At 38.4% G+C, this 17,255-nt stretch overlaps 2 protein-coding genes across 2 annotated transcripts in view; one reads left to right on the forward strand and one right to left on the reverse strand.

Annotated features, from left to right (window-relative positions):
- Nucleotides 1-1,287: 1,287 nt before the first annotated feature.
- Nucleotides 1,288-1,482, forward strand: LOC110336956 (beta-defensin 10-like). Its single transcript, XM_021219688.1, has one exon. It carries the CDS (start codon nt 1,288-1,290, stop codon nt 1,480-1,482), a length of 195 nt encoding a protein of 64 aa, XP_021075347.1.
- Nucleotides 1,483-14,614: 13,132 nt separating this feature from the next.
- The window catches only part of LOC110337101 (beta-defensin 9), an 18,658-nt gene continuing 16,017 nt past the window's right edge, over nt 14,615-17,255 (reverse strand). The window contains exon 2 of the mRNA XM_021219855.2: nt 14,615-14,837. Coding sequence (XP_021075514.1) covers nt 14,695-14,837 — 143 coding nt within the window. The 3' untranslated portion in view covers nt 14,615-14,694. The remainder of the gene's footprint in view (nt 14,838-17,255) is intronic.

A 17,255-nucleotide genomic window follows, 5' to 3' on the forward strand; every position in this document is an offset into this window, starting at 1 on the left:
CATGGTGAACTGCAAACTGACTTGTCAACTTCTGTGCTGATGCCATACTCTTTCTGTATACTACACTACAGCTCTGAGGTATACATGGAAGGGATATCAAAGCCCCTGCAACATTGTTCTTTCTGCTCAGAAATGCTTTCACAGATTTTTTTAGTCCTTTCCATTGTCATAGGAACTTAAGGATTGTATGTTTTCACTGCTCCTGTCAAAAATGTTCTTCGGATTTTGGTGGGGGACGCCTTCACTCTGTGGATCAATTTTAGTGTGGTGGCTGTGTATCATTAGTAAGTGAGCTGACGCACGAACATGGAAGATCTTCCTATCTCCTAGTGTCTTTTTCCGTTTCTTTCTTCAGTGCTGAAGACCACTCATTGTCATGGTTTTTAACATCTTTGATTAAGTACATATGAGCCTGTACATATTTTGGAGACTACTGCTGGGGGCTCAGCAACTTTCCAGACAGCAAACTTGAACAAACAAAGCCTCTTCTCTGGGCTGGTGATAAATAAATAAAATTCCTTGTATATTCTTTCTACCAATCAATTCAGATTAGTGTCTGATATAAATACCTTATTTAATGTCAATTACCCGTAAATGCCTATCTCCAAAAATGATCACACTCTATAATCCAACAGGATTTGAACTTCTGAGCAGGAATTTTCAGAGGATTTAAGTCAGCACACAAATTACCAGAGGATATGTGTAAAATTATCACTTGATGGTTACCGGGTGTATCACAGAGTAATTTTGTTCCATCCTAGATACTGTTGAAGATTAATGTAGGATATATTCTATGTGTACTGTGATGTCTCACAGAAGGCAGAATAAGTACGAATTTCTGAAACCTATGAAAATTTCCCAAGCCAGCCACAATATCAGAATAACATTAATGAATATAAGGTTTGCTAGAAATTGTGGTGAGAAGTCTGGAAACTTGGACCAGAGTCAGAAGGACCAATCTGACTAAAGAGGAGAATTGGGGCACTTCAGAATAAGTTCCTGGTGGAGCAGCACCTGTAGCATTAAGAAATAGAGTATATGGCAATGTAGGCACAACTGTAAGATGGAATAATAGGTGTATTGGGGAAGAAGCAAGAGTCTAAACATCAAACATAAAAGCTACAATCATAATTCTGCTGCTCACCCTTGCCAAGTGTGTGATTTTATTACCTTTCTTCAAGGTTCAATTCCAAGACAATTGCTTGGAAGAGAAAATTGTCCCATGAACTTAGACACATTATCTATCTTGTATCCCCAAAATGTTCTCAAATATTTGGCATTATAGCTATGACCCTAAAGGATATTTACTCTCTCCTTGCAGCTGTTAGAGATCTAAACCATCTTATACACAAAGTACAACTTACACGGTGCTACAAGTTCGGAGGGTTCTGTCACTATAAAATTTGTCCTGGTAATTCCAGGTTTATAAGTACCTGTCACCCAGAGACTCTCCTCTGTTGCAAGAACATAAAAAGACTTTAAGGAAGCACATGGAAGTAAAGCGACAAATGTGTAACTGATGTTTTAATAAAGGAAACATTTTTCAAGCTTATCAACTTCACATCCTATTGAAACCTGTGTTTTGGCCTAGAAAGGGTTAAGCATATGCAAGGCTAATGTCCAGGTCTAGGACAGGAGAGGGGACATTCCAGAAATCCTGCCTAGTCCTAAGTAATGATTTGAGCAAGGTCACTCTTATGTGAATTTATTGTCAAACCACATGTGAGCAGTGCAGAAGAACCACACCAGACTGGACAGTGAACACAGATCTCAGGCTTTATGAGGCCTAACAGAGGGTAACTCTTTCCTGGTCGTAAATTTATGTAAGGCTACATTTGCAGATCCAGGGCTTACAAGGCTTAGGGCAATGGATGTCGGTTGTATTAGAACCTCATTTATAACAGTAAGTTGTCCCACCAAACTTTATCCCTTGGGAAAATGTCTCAATTTTCAGATCAGCACTTTTTTTATTCAATAAAACACACACACACACACACACACACACACATATACACACACACACACACATCCTTTATTTTTATTTCTTGGTTCCTCATACAATATATTTTTAATATATACTTTCTCTTCCATCAACTCCAACTAAACCAGGCCATACAAATTCCACTAAGTTCTCACTTAAATAAAAAAAAAAAGAAGCTGTACACAAATATACATTCACACCTGCCTGAGAGACAGACAGACAGACAGACAGACAGACAGACAGACAGACAGACAGACAGACAGACAGAGACACAGGAACAGAGACAGAGACAGAGACAGAAAGAGAATATAGAGTTTATTTTGTGTCAGGAAACTATTACTAAGCATGATGTCTGCCCTTATGTGGTTGATAATTCCCCTGTTGCTCCAATTGCCACAGAATGAAGGCATCACAGTATGGCACTATTGAACATGGAGAAATTGAGTTGGTGCTCAACTAGAATACACTACTGTCTGGTGTTCATAGTACAGAAGGCCCTATGTCTGATAGCAGACAAGAAAATAATCGTCAGGCTCACCCAGCTATAAACACGCTGCAAGCTACAGCAGTGATCTGCCTGCGTAGTACACCCACTGGTCAATAGTATCACAAATGTTATGCGTGTATTCAAGCTTCTTTTTATTGGATTCAAAACCTCCTTCATTATATGGAAGCCATTGCTAATATGTGGCTAAGAACATGAAACTATACAAATCAAATGCCATAGGGTAAAACCTACTGTAGTTACTCTATTATATTAACATACTAATAAAATGACATTTATGGACATATTGCTATATCCATAGATCAGTACACCACTCATCCCACATCAGAGATACTTCTTAGACTAGATAGAAATTAAAACAGAGAATTCAACAAGGTTCTAGGTCCCCTTGTTCTGGCTTTTCACTGGCCTTCTGTCCACCGGGTCCACTCCAGGGTGTCGCTAATTATTGTGCCTTGCCTTCTGTCTCTGGGATCAGGGAGAATGAAACCTTGGTTCCCACCCTCTAAATGTCCCAAACCTGATTGATCAAGATGTAAATGAGGAGAAAATAAACACTAATATAGTCCAAAACTTATTTTTCCCATGCACTCAGAGTTGGTATAGAACATCTTCCAACTGAACACCCTGGAACGACACCCTCCTCTAGACTACAGCTTTGGTTTACTTTTTCCTAAAATATATAGATGTTAGGAGGTGTGGAGTCATAGTTTTTGCTCCAGAAAGCTAGATTAGTACACTTATCTTTCCAGGATAATTATAATCATATAATTACTAGTGAAAAGCAGGAAAAGGAGCCATATTTGACATGGCCATATTGGGAAGAACAACAAATAGATCCATTAACTCCCACTACAATCCAGTGTACATTTGAGATCCTGATACTGAGGACAAGTTTTAGACAGAAGAAGGGAGACAGAAGATCAGGCCAAGATGTGGGCTCACCATCATTGTATCAGCTCAAAATCATCTGCAAGTTGTAAATCTTTCTCTGGGAGGTAAGTTCCTTCTTTGGCTGCTCTATGTGTTTCATACTTTTCTTCTTCTTCTCAAAGGTGATTCCTATCAGGATTCTAATTTATTTGGGACCACTGTTTCAATAATCTGGTAGCTAAAGATTGGGGTACAAAATAATATTTTGGAATATATTCAGCCTTACCAGGCATGCTTGCTACATAAGTACACAACCAAGAATAACATGATATAAAGTACCAAATGCACATTAGGATATAATTTAATTTATAAATTAAATACAAATGAGCCATGAAACATATTATACACAGTATTATGCAGCTATATTATGCATAATACTATACAAGAATAATAATATGCTCTATCAGAAGATGGAAGACATCAATAGCCTAAAAGTCAATCTTAAAGTCATCATTGAAAAATGAATGTTACTTCCAAACAGCCAAAAGCAGGACAAAATGAGAAAATATATAAAAGTAGGGTGATGATACACTCAGCGAGTTGTCCAGTTAAAAGAATTTCAGAGAGAGGCAAGTTTCATGGGGTCTCCTGACCTCCATTCTCTGGCTCCGGCTCCGGCTCCGGCTCCGGCTCTGGGCTTGCCCTTAGATCCTGAGAAGGCTTATGCAGTTACCTTCTTTCTGTCATTTGGACTGGATAACCTCAATGGAGCTGATTTGGAGTTCATGGATTCTTTCCCATTGGCTCAAATCTACTGTTGAGCTCAATTTAGGTTTTCCTTTTCCACACTAGAATTATTAAGTTTTTTGCACAGTGAAAATTTTGCTAGAACCCAGAAAATTAACAAATCTCTTATTTCATAGAGGTAGATATCCTTTGGGGGAAAGTAATTTGAGAGCAAACAAAATTTACTTTTCTATCAAAATCTTATCAAATATCTTCAAGGTAACATAATGATATCACAGGAATGGCATATCCCATATATGTGCTACTTGCTGTTGTTTGACACACTCATTGTCTCACTCCTCTCTACCCCACAGTTTTATTCTATTTCTATGAATGTGCTGTGATTTCTCTTGAGATTCCACATGGCAGCATGACCAGATACTGCTGGTTATATTTCTATGCCTGACTTATTTTGTTTACTATAATCTTTACCAGCAGAATGATCAAGGAAGCAATGGCATGATCTTCTGAAAGTATAATTTATTCCTGTGCTTAAGGCAATTTCCCTCTATAGTTCTATACATTTTAAGATTTTAAGTATGATTCAATTAAGTGCTTTTCTGAGATGGACATGCCAATAATCCCAACACTTGGGAGACTAAGTAGGGGCATCACAAGTTGAAAGCTAGTTTGAGGTGTCAAATGAGCTCAAAGATAGTTCTGGACACAAAGAGAAGCTGTACCTAAAAGAAATTTTTTTTCCTTAGATCCACTGTAGTTTCATTTTGTGCTCTACTTGCACATGCTATTTATAAGCCTTTTGTTTGAGCCTTCCAATTTCTGTATGTGACTGGAGCTGATCCTGTGCAATAGAACTACATATCCAAATATGGCCAGGAGAGATCTAAACTCCCAAGAGTGCAGACAAGCCTGTAAGCACAGGTAAGATCACCACTGTTGCTCAGAGGAACCCACCCAGAACCCTAAGGACACAGGAACTAAGGTATTGCCTGGGACAGGAGTTTTCAAATTTCCTTCTGGACCGAGATCTGATCCTGTGCCTCAGCTACGTACACAAATACTGCAAGGAGAGAGCTGGTCTCCCAGGAGTGCCTACACACTTGCAAGCACAGGGAAGACCACCATTTCTCTTCAAATTCCTGGCCCAAAAGGAACCCCCCCCCCAGAGCCATCAAGACACAGGAACCAAGGATCAGCTGGGGGCAGGATCATTCTGGTTTCTGTCTGCACCCCAGAGCTGACCTTGTACCATAGCTCTCCATACCTGAATTCCTCCCAGAGAGAACTGGTCTCCCAGGAGTACTAGCACACAGGCTTGCAGGACTGATGAGGCACAGTCAGAAACAGTAAGACCAGCTAACACCAGAGATAACCAGATGGCAAAAGTCAAGCACAAGCACACACCTATGGTCACTTGATCTTTGACAAGGGAGCTAAAACCATCCAGTGGAAAAAAGACATCATTTTCAACAAATGGTGCTGGCACAACTGGTGGTTATCATGTAGAAGAATGNGAATTGATCCATTCTTATTTTCTTGTACAAAGCTCAAGTCCAAGTGGATCAAGGAAATCCACATAAAACCAGAGAAACTAAAACTTATAGAGTAGAAAGTAGAGAAGAGCCTCGAAGATATGGGCACAGGAGAAAGATTCCTGAACAGAACACCAATGGCTTGTGCTGTAAGATCAAGAATCGACAAATGGTACCTCATAAAAATTGCAAAGCTTCTGTAAGGCAAAAGAAACTGTCAATAAGACAAAAAGTCCACACAAACATTGGGAAAGGATCTTTACAATTCCTATATCTGATAGGGGACTAATATCCGGTATACATAAAGAACTCAAGAAGTTGGACTCCAGAAAATCAAATAACCCTATTAAAAAATGGGGTAGAGAGTTAAACAAAGAATTCTCAACTAAGGAATACCGAATGGCTGAGAAGCACCTGAAAAAATGTTCAACATCCTTAATCATCAGGGAAATGCAAATCAAAACAACCCTGGGATTCCACCTCACAACAGTCAGAATGGTTGAAATAAAAAATTCAGGTGACAGCAGATGCTGGCCTGGATGTGGAGAAAGAGGAACACTCCTGCATTGCTGGTGGGATTGCAAGCTAGTACAACCACTCTGGAAATCAATCTAGCGGTTCCTCAGAAAATTGGACATAGTACTACTGGAGGATCCAGTAATACCTCTCCTGGGCATATACCCAGAGGAAGTTCCAACTTGTAATAAGGATACATTATCCATTATGTTCATAGCAGCCTTATTTTAATAGCCTGAAGCTGGAAAGAACCCAGATGTTCCTCAACAGAAGATTGGATACAGAAAATGTGGTACATTTACACAATGGAGTATTACTCAGCTATTAAAAATGATGAATTTATGAAATTCTTAGGCAAATGGATGGATCTGGAGGGTATCATCCTGAGTGAGGTAACCCAATCACAAAAGAAGTCACATGTTATGCACTCACTGATAAGTGGATATTAGCCCAGAAACTTAGAATACCCAAGATACAATTTGCAAAACACATGAAACTCAAGAAGGAAGACCAAAGTGTAGATACTTCATTCCTTCTTGTAATGGGGAACAAAATACCCATGGAAGGAGTTACAGAGAAAAAGTGTGGAGCAGAGCCTAAAGGAAGGACCATCCAGAGACTGCCCCACTTGGAGATCCACCCCATAAACAACCACCAAGCCCAGACACTAGGCAGATGCCAACAAGAGCCTGCTAACAGAAGCCTGATATAGCTGTCTCCGATGAGGCTCTTCCAGTGCCTGGCAAATACAGAAGTTGATGCTCACAGTCATCCATTGGATAGAGTACAAGGTCCCAAATGAAGAAGCCAGAGAAAGTACCCAGAGAGCTGAAGGGGTCTGAAGCCCCATAGGAGGAACATCAATATAAACTAACTAGTACCCCCAAAGCTCCTTGGAACTATACCATCAATCAAAGAAACCACATGGTGGAACTTGTGGTTCTAGCTATATATGTACCAGAGGATGGCCTAGTCATGCATCAGTGGGAGGAGAGACCCTTGGTCCTGTGAAGGCTCTATGCCCCAGTACAGGGGAATGCCAGAACCAGGAATGGGAGTGGATAGGTTGGGGAGCAGGGGAAAGGGAGAGGAGATAGGGGATTTTAGGAGGGAAAACTAGGAAAAGGGATAATATTTGAAATGTAAATAAAGAAAATATCTCAAAAGAATTTTAAAATAATAATAAAGGTCAAGCAGAAGAACAGAAGCAACAACAACAACAACAACAACAAAAAAAAACAAGACTATTTAGCATCATCAGAACCCAGTTCTTCCACCATAGTGAGCCCTGGTTATCCCCAAAAAACCAAGACTTTGATTTAAATCACATCTCATGATGATGATAGAGGACTTTCAGAAGGACATAAATAACTCCCTTAAAGAAATACAGGAGAACACAAGTAAACAGCTAGAAGCCCTTAAAGAGGAAACACAAAAACCCCTTAAAGAGTTACAGAAAAGCACAATCAAACAGGTGAAGGAATTGAAAAAAAATCCAAGATCTAAAAATGGAAATAGAAACAATAAAGAAATCAGAAAGGGAGACAATTCTGGAGATAGAAAACCTGGGAAAGAGATAAGGATTCATTGATGCAAGCATCATTAACAAAATACATGAGATAGAAGAGAGAATTTCAGGACCAAAGATACCATAGAAAACATTGACACAACAGTCAAAGAAAATGCAAACTGTAAAAAGTTCCTAACCCAAAACATCTAGGAAATCCAGGACAAAATGAAAAGACCAATCCTAAGGATAATGGGTATAGACAAGAAGGAAAATTTCCAACTTAAAGACCCAGTAAATATCTTCAACAAAATTATATATATATATATATATATATATATATATATATATATATATATATATATATATAGTAACCTAACCTATAGAAAGAGAGGCCCATGAACATAAGAGAAGCCTGCAGAACTTCAAATAGACTAGACCAGAAAAGAAATTCCTCCTTTTACATAATAATTAAAACACCAAATGCACAAAACAAAGAAATAATATTAAAAGCAGTAAGGGAAAAAGGTCAAATAACATATAAAGGCAGACCTATCGGAATTATACCAGACTTCTCACCAGAGACTATGAAAACTACAAGATCTTGGGCAGATCTCATTCAGACCCTAAGAGAGAACACAAATGCTAGCCCAGGCTCAATTACCAAAGATGGAGAAACCAAGATATTCCATAACAAAACCAAATTTACACAATATCTTTCCATGAATCCAGCCCTACAGAAGATAATACATGGAAAATGCCAAAACAAGGAGGGAAACTATACCCTAGGAAAAGCAAGAAAGTAATATTCTTTCAACAAACCTAAAAGAAGATAAACACACAAACATAAATATAACATCAAAAGTGACAGGAAGCAACCATCACTATTCCTTAATATCTCTTAACATCACTGGACTCAATTACCCAATAAAAAGACATTGACTGACAGACTGGATAAGTAAACAGGATTCAGCATTTTGCTACATACAGGAAACTTACCTTAGTGTCAAAGACAAACACTATCTCAGTGTAAAGGGATTGAAAACAATTTTCCAAGCAAATGGTCCCAAAAAACAAGCTGGAGTAGCCATTCTAATATCGATAAAATCGACTTTCAGCCAAAAATCATCAAAAACAATAAGGAAGGATACTTCATACTCATCAAAGGAAACATCTCTCAAGAACTTCCAGTTCTGCACATCTATGCTCCAAATGCAAGGACACCCACATTCATAAAAGAAACTTTACTAAAGATTAAAGTACATATTACACCTCACACAGTAATTGTGAGGGACTTCAACACACTACTCTCATCAATGGACAGATCAGGGAAACACAAACTAAACAGAGACACAGTGAAACTCACAGAAGTTATGGACCAAACAGATATGTTTTAGATATTTCATCCTAAAACAAAAGAATATACCTTCTTCTCAGCACCTTATGGTACCTTCTCCAAAATTGACCATAAAATCACTGACAAAACAGACCACAACAGATATAAGAAGATTGAAATAATCCCATGCCTCCTATCAGATCACTACAGACTAAGGCTGGTCTTCAATAACAACAAAAATAATAGAAAGTTCGCATACACATGAAGCTGAACAACACTCTACTCAATGATAATTTGGTCAAGGAATAAAGAAAGAAAGAAATTAAAGTCTTCTTGAATTTAATGAAAATGAAGACACAACATACCCAAACTTATGGGACACAATGAAAGCAGTTTTAAGAGGAAAACTCATAGCTCTCAGTGCATCCAAAAAGAAAAGAGAGAGCATTCACTAGCACTTTAACAGCACACCCAAGAGGAGTAGAAGGCAAGAAATAATCAAACTCAGGCTGAAATCAACCAAGTAGATACAAAAAGAACAATACAAAGAATCAACAAAACCAGGAGCTGGTTCTTTCAGAAAATCAACAAGAGAAATAATCCTTTAGCCAGACTAACCATAGGGCACAGAGACAGTATCCAAACTAACAAAATCAGAAATAAAAAGGGAGCTATAACAACAGAAACTGAGGAAATTAAAAAAAAAAAAGTCAGATCCCACTACAAAAGGCTGTACTCAACAAAACTGGAAAATCTGGTTGAAATCTATAATTTTCTAGACAGATACCAAATATCAAAGTTAAATCAAGATCAAATAAACCATCTAAATAGTCCCATAACCCCTAAAGAAATAGAAGCAGCCATTAAAATTCCGACAACCATAAAAAGGCAAGGACCAGATGGGTTTAGTGCAGAATTCTATCAGACCTTCAAAGAAGACCTAATACCAATACTCTTCAAACTATTCCACAAAATAGAAACAGAAGGAACTCTACCCAATTTGTTCTATGAAGCCACAATCATACTGATACCAAAACCAAACAAAGACCCAACAAAGAAAGAGAACTTCAGACCAGTTTCACTTATGAATATCAATGCAAAAACACTCAATAAAATTCTTGCAAACCAAATCCAAGAACACATCAAAATTATCATTCACCATGATCAAGTAGGTTTTGTCTCAGGAATATAGGGATGGTTCAATATACAGAAATTCTTCAATGTAATCTACTACATAAACAAGCTCAAAGAAAAAAAAACACATGATCATTTCATTAGATGCTGAAAAAGCATTTGACAAAATTCAACACACCTTCATGTTAAAAGTCTTGGAAACATCACAAATTCAAGGCCGATGCCTAAACATAGTAAAAGCAATATAAAGCAAACCAGTAGGCATCGTCAAATTAAGTGGAGAGAAACTTGAAGCAATTGTACTAAAGTCAGGGACTAGAAAAGGCTGCCCTCCCTATCTATTCAATATAGTACTTGAAGTTCTAGCTAGAGCAATTAGAAAACAAAAGGTCAAAAGGATAAAATTGGAAAGAAAGAAGTCAAAATATCACAATTTGCAGATGACATGATATTATACTTAAGTGACCCAAAAAATTCCGCCTAAGAACTCCTAAACTTGATAAACAACTACAGCAAAGTGGCTGCATATAAAATTAAACAAATCAGTACCCTTCCACTACTCAAAGAATAAACAGGATGAGAAAGAAATTGGGGAAACAACACCCTTCACTATAGTCACTAATAATATTACATACCTTGGTATGACTCTACCAAGCAAGTGAAAGATGTGTATGATAAGAACTTCAAGTTTCTGAAGTAAGAAATCAAAGATCTCAGGAGGTGCTAAGATCTCATATGCTCATGGATTGGCAGAATTAATATAGTAAAAATGGCATCTTGCCAAAAGCAATCTACAGATTCAATGCAATCCCCACCCATCAAAATTCCAACTCGATTTTTCATAGAGGTAGAAAAAGAAATTCTCAAATTCATTTGGAATAACAAAAATCCAGGATAGTGAAAACTGTTTTCAACAATAAGAGAATTTCTGGGGGAATTACCATCCCTAAATTAAAGCTGTATAACAGTGCAATAGTGATTTAAAAAATGCATGGTATTGGTACAGTGATGGGAGGGTAGACCAATGGAATAGAACTGAAGACCCAGAAATGAAATTATACACCTATGATCACTTGATTTTAGACAAAGGAGCTAAAACAATTCAATCAAAAGAGACAGCATTTTCAACAAATGGTGCTGGCTCAACTGGCTGTCAACATGCAGAAGAATGCAAATCATTCCATTCTTATCTCCTTGTACAAAGCTCAAGTCCAAGCTGATCAAGGACCTCCACATAAAACCAGATACACTGAAACTAATAGAAAAGAAAGTAGGGAAGAGCCATTAGCACATGGTCACAGGGGAAATTTTCCTGAACATAAAACTAATAGCTTATGCTCTAAGATCAAGAATTGACAAATGGGACATCATAAAATTACAAAGTTTCTGTAAGGCAAAGCACACTGTCAGTAGGACAAAATAGCAAACAACAGTTGAGAAAAGATCTTTACCAACCCTACATATGATAGAGGGCTAATATCCAATATACATAGAGAACTCAAGAAGTTAGACTCCAGCGAACCAAATAACCCTATTAAAAAAGTGAGAAGTCTGGTGTAATTCTGATAAGTCTGCCTTTATATGTTCCTTGATCTTTCCCCTTACTGCTTTTAATATTATTTCTTTGTTTTGTGCATTTGGTGTTTTGATTATTATTTGAAGGGAGGAATTTCTCTTCTGGTCTACTCTATTTGGAGTTCTGTAGGCTTCTAGTTTGTTTATGGGTATCTCTTTCTATAGGTTAGGGAAGTTTTCTTCTATAATTTTGTTGAAGATATTTACTGGGCCTTTAAGTTGGAAATCTTCCTTCTCATCTATACCTATTATTAGGTTTGATCTTTTCATTGTGTTTCCTAGCTGTTTTGGGTTAGGAACTTTTTGCATTTTTGCATTTTCTTTGACTGTTGTGTCAATGTTTTCTATGGTATCTTTGGCACCCGAGATTCTCTCGTCTATCTCTTGTATTTTGTTAGTGATGCTTGCATCAATGAATCCTTATCTCTTTCCTAGGTTTTCTATCTCCAGAATTGTCTCCCTTTCTGATTTCTTTATTGTTTCTATTTCCATTTTTAGATCTTGGATTTTTTTTTTTCAATTCCTTCACCTGTTTGATTGTGTTTTCCTCTAACCCTTTAAGGGACTTTTGTCTTTCCTTTTTCAGGACTTCTACCTGTTTACCTGTGTTCTCCTGTTTTTTGTTTTGTTTTTTTTTTGTTTGTTTGTTTGTTTTTTAAGAGAGTTATTTATGTCCTTCTGAAAGTCTTCTGTCATTATCATGAGATGTTATTTTAAATCTGAATCTAGCTTTTCCTGTGTTGTACTATCCAGGATTGCAGTGGTGAAGAACTAGGTTCTAATGATGCCAAGTAACCTTGGTTTCTGTTGCTAATGTTCTTGCCCTTGCCTCTCACCATCTGTTTTTTTTTTTTTTTTTTTTTTTTGGTGTTAGTCTTGCTGATTCTGACTGGAGTCTGTCCCTCCTGTGAGCCTGTGAGTCTGTGATCTTAGGTGTGATCTCCTGGGACACTAGTTCTCTTCAGGTTGGATTTGGGTGTAGAGACCCATGTCAAAGGGTTAGCTCCAGGGTGCTGATGGAAACCCAAGGGATCCTGTCACCATCTGCTCCAAGATTCCTGGGCCCTGTGGTCTCTTGGGGCATCCCTCTTTGTGCAGTTATTGGAGCAAGAATGGTGGTCTCACCTGTGAACTTAGGAGTAACTACACTCCTGGGAGACCAGTTCTCTATGAGCTGGATTTGAGTATGGAGAGCTGTGCCACCAAATTATTCAGTTTTAATTACAGGTTAAGACAAGTGTCCTAACCTGGCTTGCTGGAGCACAAGATATAACTCCACACCTCCTAACATCTATATTTTTGGGAAAATATAAACCAAAGCTGTTGTTTAGAGGAGGGTGTCCTTCTAGGGTGTTCAGTTGGAAGATGTTCTGGACCAAAACTGAATGCATAGGAAACTATATTTTGGCTGATATTACTGTTTCTTTTCTCTTCATTTACGTCTCGATCAATCAGATTTGGGGAATGAAAAGGGTGGGAACCAAGGGGTCATCCTCCCTTATCCCAGAGACAGGAGGCAAGGCACTACATTTAGGGACACACTGGAGAGGACCAGGAAGACAGAAGGCCAGTGTAACAAGCCAGAACAAGGAGAGCTAGAACTTTGTTGAATTCTCTGTGTTAATTTCTATCTACTGTAAGAAGATACCATGAGTGGTGTACTGATCTATGGACATAGCAGTATGTCCCTAGGTGTCATTTTGTTAGTATGTTAATTTAATAAAATAACTATAGTAGGTTTTCCTCTATGGCATATGATCTATCTAGTTTCATGTTCTTGGCCACATTTTCACTATCAGGTATGGCTAGTGTATCAAGGAAGTTTTGAATCCAATAAAATGGTGGTTGGCTACACCCATAACATTTGTGGTAATGTTGGGCCAGTGGGTGCACTTTGCATGTGGATCACTGCTGTAGCTTGCAGGGTGTTCAGAGCTGGGTGAGACTGATGATAATTTTCTTCTCTAGTAGCAAGTATAGTGCCTTCTGTACTATGACCATCGGATAGTAGGGTATTCGAGTTGAGCACCAGCTCAATATCTTCATGTTCAATATTGTAAAAATATGATACCTTCACTCTTTGGCCATAGGACCCACAGTGGAATTATCAACCACATACAGGGCAGATCACCAGCACATGCTCAGTAATAGTTGCCTTACACAAAAGAAAATAGACTCCATGTCTCTGTCTCTGTCTCTGTCTCTGTCTCTCCTCTCCTCCTCCTCCTCCTCCTCCTTCTTTTTCTTCTTCTTCCTCTCTCTCTCTCTCTCTCTCTCTCTCTCTCTCTCTCTCTCTCTCTCTCTCTCCTATAAATGTATGTGTGCACACAGTTTCTTTTGTTTTTGTTTTATTTAACAGTGAGAACTAAGTAGAATATGTATAGAAGAGATCTTATTGGAGTTGGTGGAAGACAAATTATATAGTGAAAATATATTGTATGAAGAACCAAAAAATAACACTAAAGTTATTCCTTTTGTGTGTGTTATTAACTAAAAACTTACTGATTTGTAAACTGAGACATTATCCTTAGGGAAAAACTTTGGTGGGACACCTTACTGTTATAAATGAGGTTCTAATACAACCGACATCCACTGCCCTAAGCCTTGTAAGCCCTGGATCTGAAAATGGAGCCTTACAAACATTTAAGACCAGGAAAGAGTTACCCTCTGTTAGGCCTCATAAAGCCTGAGATCTGTGTTCACTGTCCAGTCTGGTGTGGTTCTTCTGCACTGCTCACATGTGGTTTGACAATAAATTCACATAAGAGTGACCTTGCTCAAATCATTACTCAGGACTAGGCAGGATTTCTGGAATACCCCCCTCTCATGTTCCAAGCCTGGACATTAGACTTGCATTTTCTTAAACCTTTCTAAACCGAAACACAGGTTTCAATAAGATCTGAAGTAGTTAAACTTGAAAAAAAATGTTTCCTTTATTAAAACATCAGTTACACATCTGTTACTTGACTTCCATATATTTTCTTCAAATCATTTTATTTTCTTGCAGCATCTTGGCCACTCTGGAAAACAGCTACCAATTTTTTTGTGAGAACTAAAACAATAAAAGTAACAGTACCCTCCCTTGTTGTGGCACCGTTCCATTTCTGATACACCGATTAGAGAGCCGACAGCTGTAAGGAGAGAGTAAATATCCTTTAGAGTCATAGATATAATGCCAAATATTTGAAAACATTTTGAGGATACAAGATAGATAGATAGCATGTCTAAGTTCATAGGACAATTTTCTCTTCCAGGAAATTGTCATGGAATTGAAACTTGAGGACAAGTAATGAACTCAACACTTGGCAAGGATGATCATCAGAATTATGAGTGTAGCTTTTATATTTGATGTTTAGCCTCAAGCTTCTTCCCCAATATACCTATTACACCATCTTACTGTTGTGCCTAAGATAACTTCTACTGTCATTCTTAATGCTACAGGTGTTACTGCAACAGGAACTTTTTCTGAAGTGCCCCCATTTCTCCTTATTAGTCAGATTGGTCCTTCTGACTCTGGTCCACGTTTCCAGACTTCTCGCCACAATTCTCACCAAAACCTATAATTATTTGTGTTGTACTGATACTGTTGTTGCCTTGGGAAATTTTCATAGGTTTGAAAAATTGGTACTTATTTTTTGAGCCTTTGAGGGATATCACAGTACACATAGAATATATCCTACATAAGTCTTCAACAATGTCAGGGAATGGAACAAAATCACTCTGTAGTACACCTGGTAACCATCAAGGAGTAATTTTACACACATCCTCTGGTAATTTATAGGCTGACTCAAGTCCTCTGAAAACTCCTGCTCAGAAGTTCAAATCCTCTAGTATCGTAGAGTATAATTGTTTTTAGAGACAAGCATTTACAATTAATTGACCTGAAATGAGGTATTTATATTAAACACTAATGTGACTTGATTGTCGGAAAATAAATACAAAGCCTTCTATGTACTTATCACCAGCCCAGAGAAAAGGCTTTGTTTTCTCAAGTTTGTTCTCTGGAAATTTGCTGACCCCCCTCACAATAGTCTCTAAAATATGTATAGACTCAGATACACTTAATCAAATACGTTAAAAACCATGACAATGAGGTTTCCAGTACTGAAGAAAGAAACTGAAAAAGACACTAGGAGATAGGAAGATCTTCCATGTTCGTGTGTCAGCTCAGTTACTAATGATACACAGCCACCACACTAAAATTGATCCACAGAGTGAAGGCGTCCCCACCCAAAGCTGAAGAACATTTTTGACAGGAACAGTGAAAACATACAATCCTTAAGTTCCTATGACAATGGAAAGGACTAAAAAACAATGAAAGCATTTCTGAGCAGAAAGAACAATGTTGCAGGGGCTTTGATATCCCTTCCATGTATACCTCAGAGCTGTAGCGCAGTATACAGAAAGAGTATGGCATCAGCACAGAAGCAAAAAGCATCAATAGCAGAGAGTAGAAGGCCTTGAAGTAAGCCGACACAGCTACCAATGGGTTCTTGTGGGAAGTGCTGTGGTTAGTTATGGTTAATTTGCTTAGACTGAGAAACAGCTAGCAGGTTTGCAAGCTACTGAAACATAAAGAACTCCTGCCAAGATGTAATCACACAAAGGTGTCTGAATAGGATGTGGTAATGGTTGGGATATAAAATGCCATAAAACATAAAATGGCTCACATGTTGTAGATCTGGTCTCTGGTTCATGGCGCTAATTTGAAATTTTCTAAGAGGTTTAGGAGAAGTAGGTCACAGGGAGCAGGTGGAATCTTTGCCCTTTCTTGCTCCTCTCTATGTCTTAGCTCCTTCCTGCCATGAGGTAAATGAATGTCTATGCCACATGCCCCCAGCACTGTGTTCCTCAGAAGTGCATGGGCTGAGCATGGGGCATGCATGGGGCAGATATCAGCGGCCTTCAGATTTTTCATATATATATAAACTAAAGTACATACCTATACACACAAACACACAAACACACACACACACACACACACACACACTGGAATGTGAAGGGAAATGATTTTCTGGTTTATCATTTGCTTAGTTTTTTAAATTGACGAGTCAGTTTGCAGTTCACCATGAAAAGAGTCTCAGAACATCCTCTCACTGCTTTTCCTTTTCCCAATCCAAGGAGAATACCCGTGAGGCTGAATGACTCTGTCCTCCCAGCTGCAGCATCCCGTGGCTGTGGTGTCTGCTGTGATCAGACATTGAGTTTGTTTAGAGGTACTTCTGTTAGTCCTGCTGAGCAGTAGACAGATCCCTTGCATTGACACCTTTTCTGCACTGAGGACCACAAAAGGCCCTGATGATGCTATCTCTGGGTGTGTCTATGAGCACCAATGATGCACATGCTAGATATATCAGTTCCCACAGAAACACAAACACACAGAGAGATCGTCAGCACTGTTCACAGACACACCCAGAAAAAGTATCATTGCTGTGTACCCACACCCAAACACAGACCCAGATCATCATCAGTGCTCAAGACTCCCAGACAGTATCAGCAGTGTTCTCTCTCTCTCTCTCTCTCTCTCTCTCTCTCTCTCTCTCTCTCTC

The sequence above is a fragment of the Mus pahari genome, chromosome 19 (genome assembly GCF_900095145.1).
Source record: "Mus pahari chromosome 19, PAHARI_EIJ_v1.1, whole genome shotgun sequence".
NCBI lineage: Eukaryota > Metazoa > Chordata > Mammalia > Rodentia > Muridae > Mus > Mus pahari.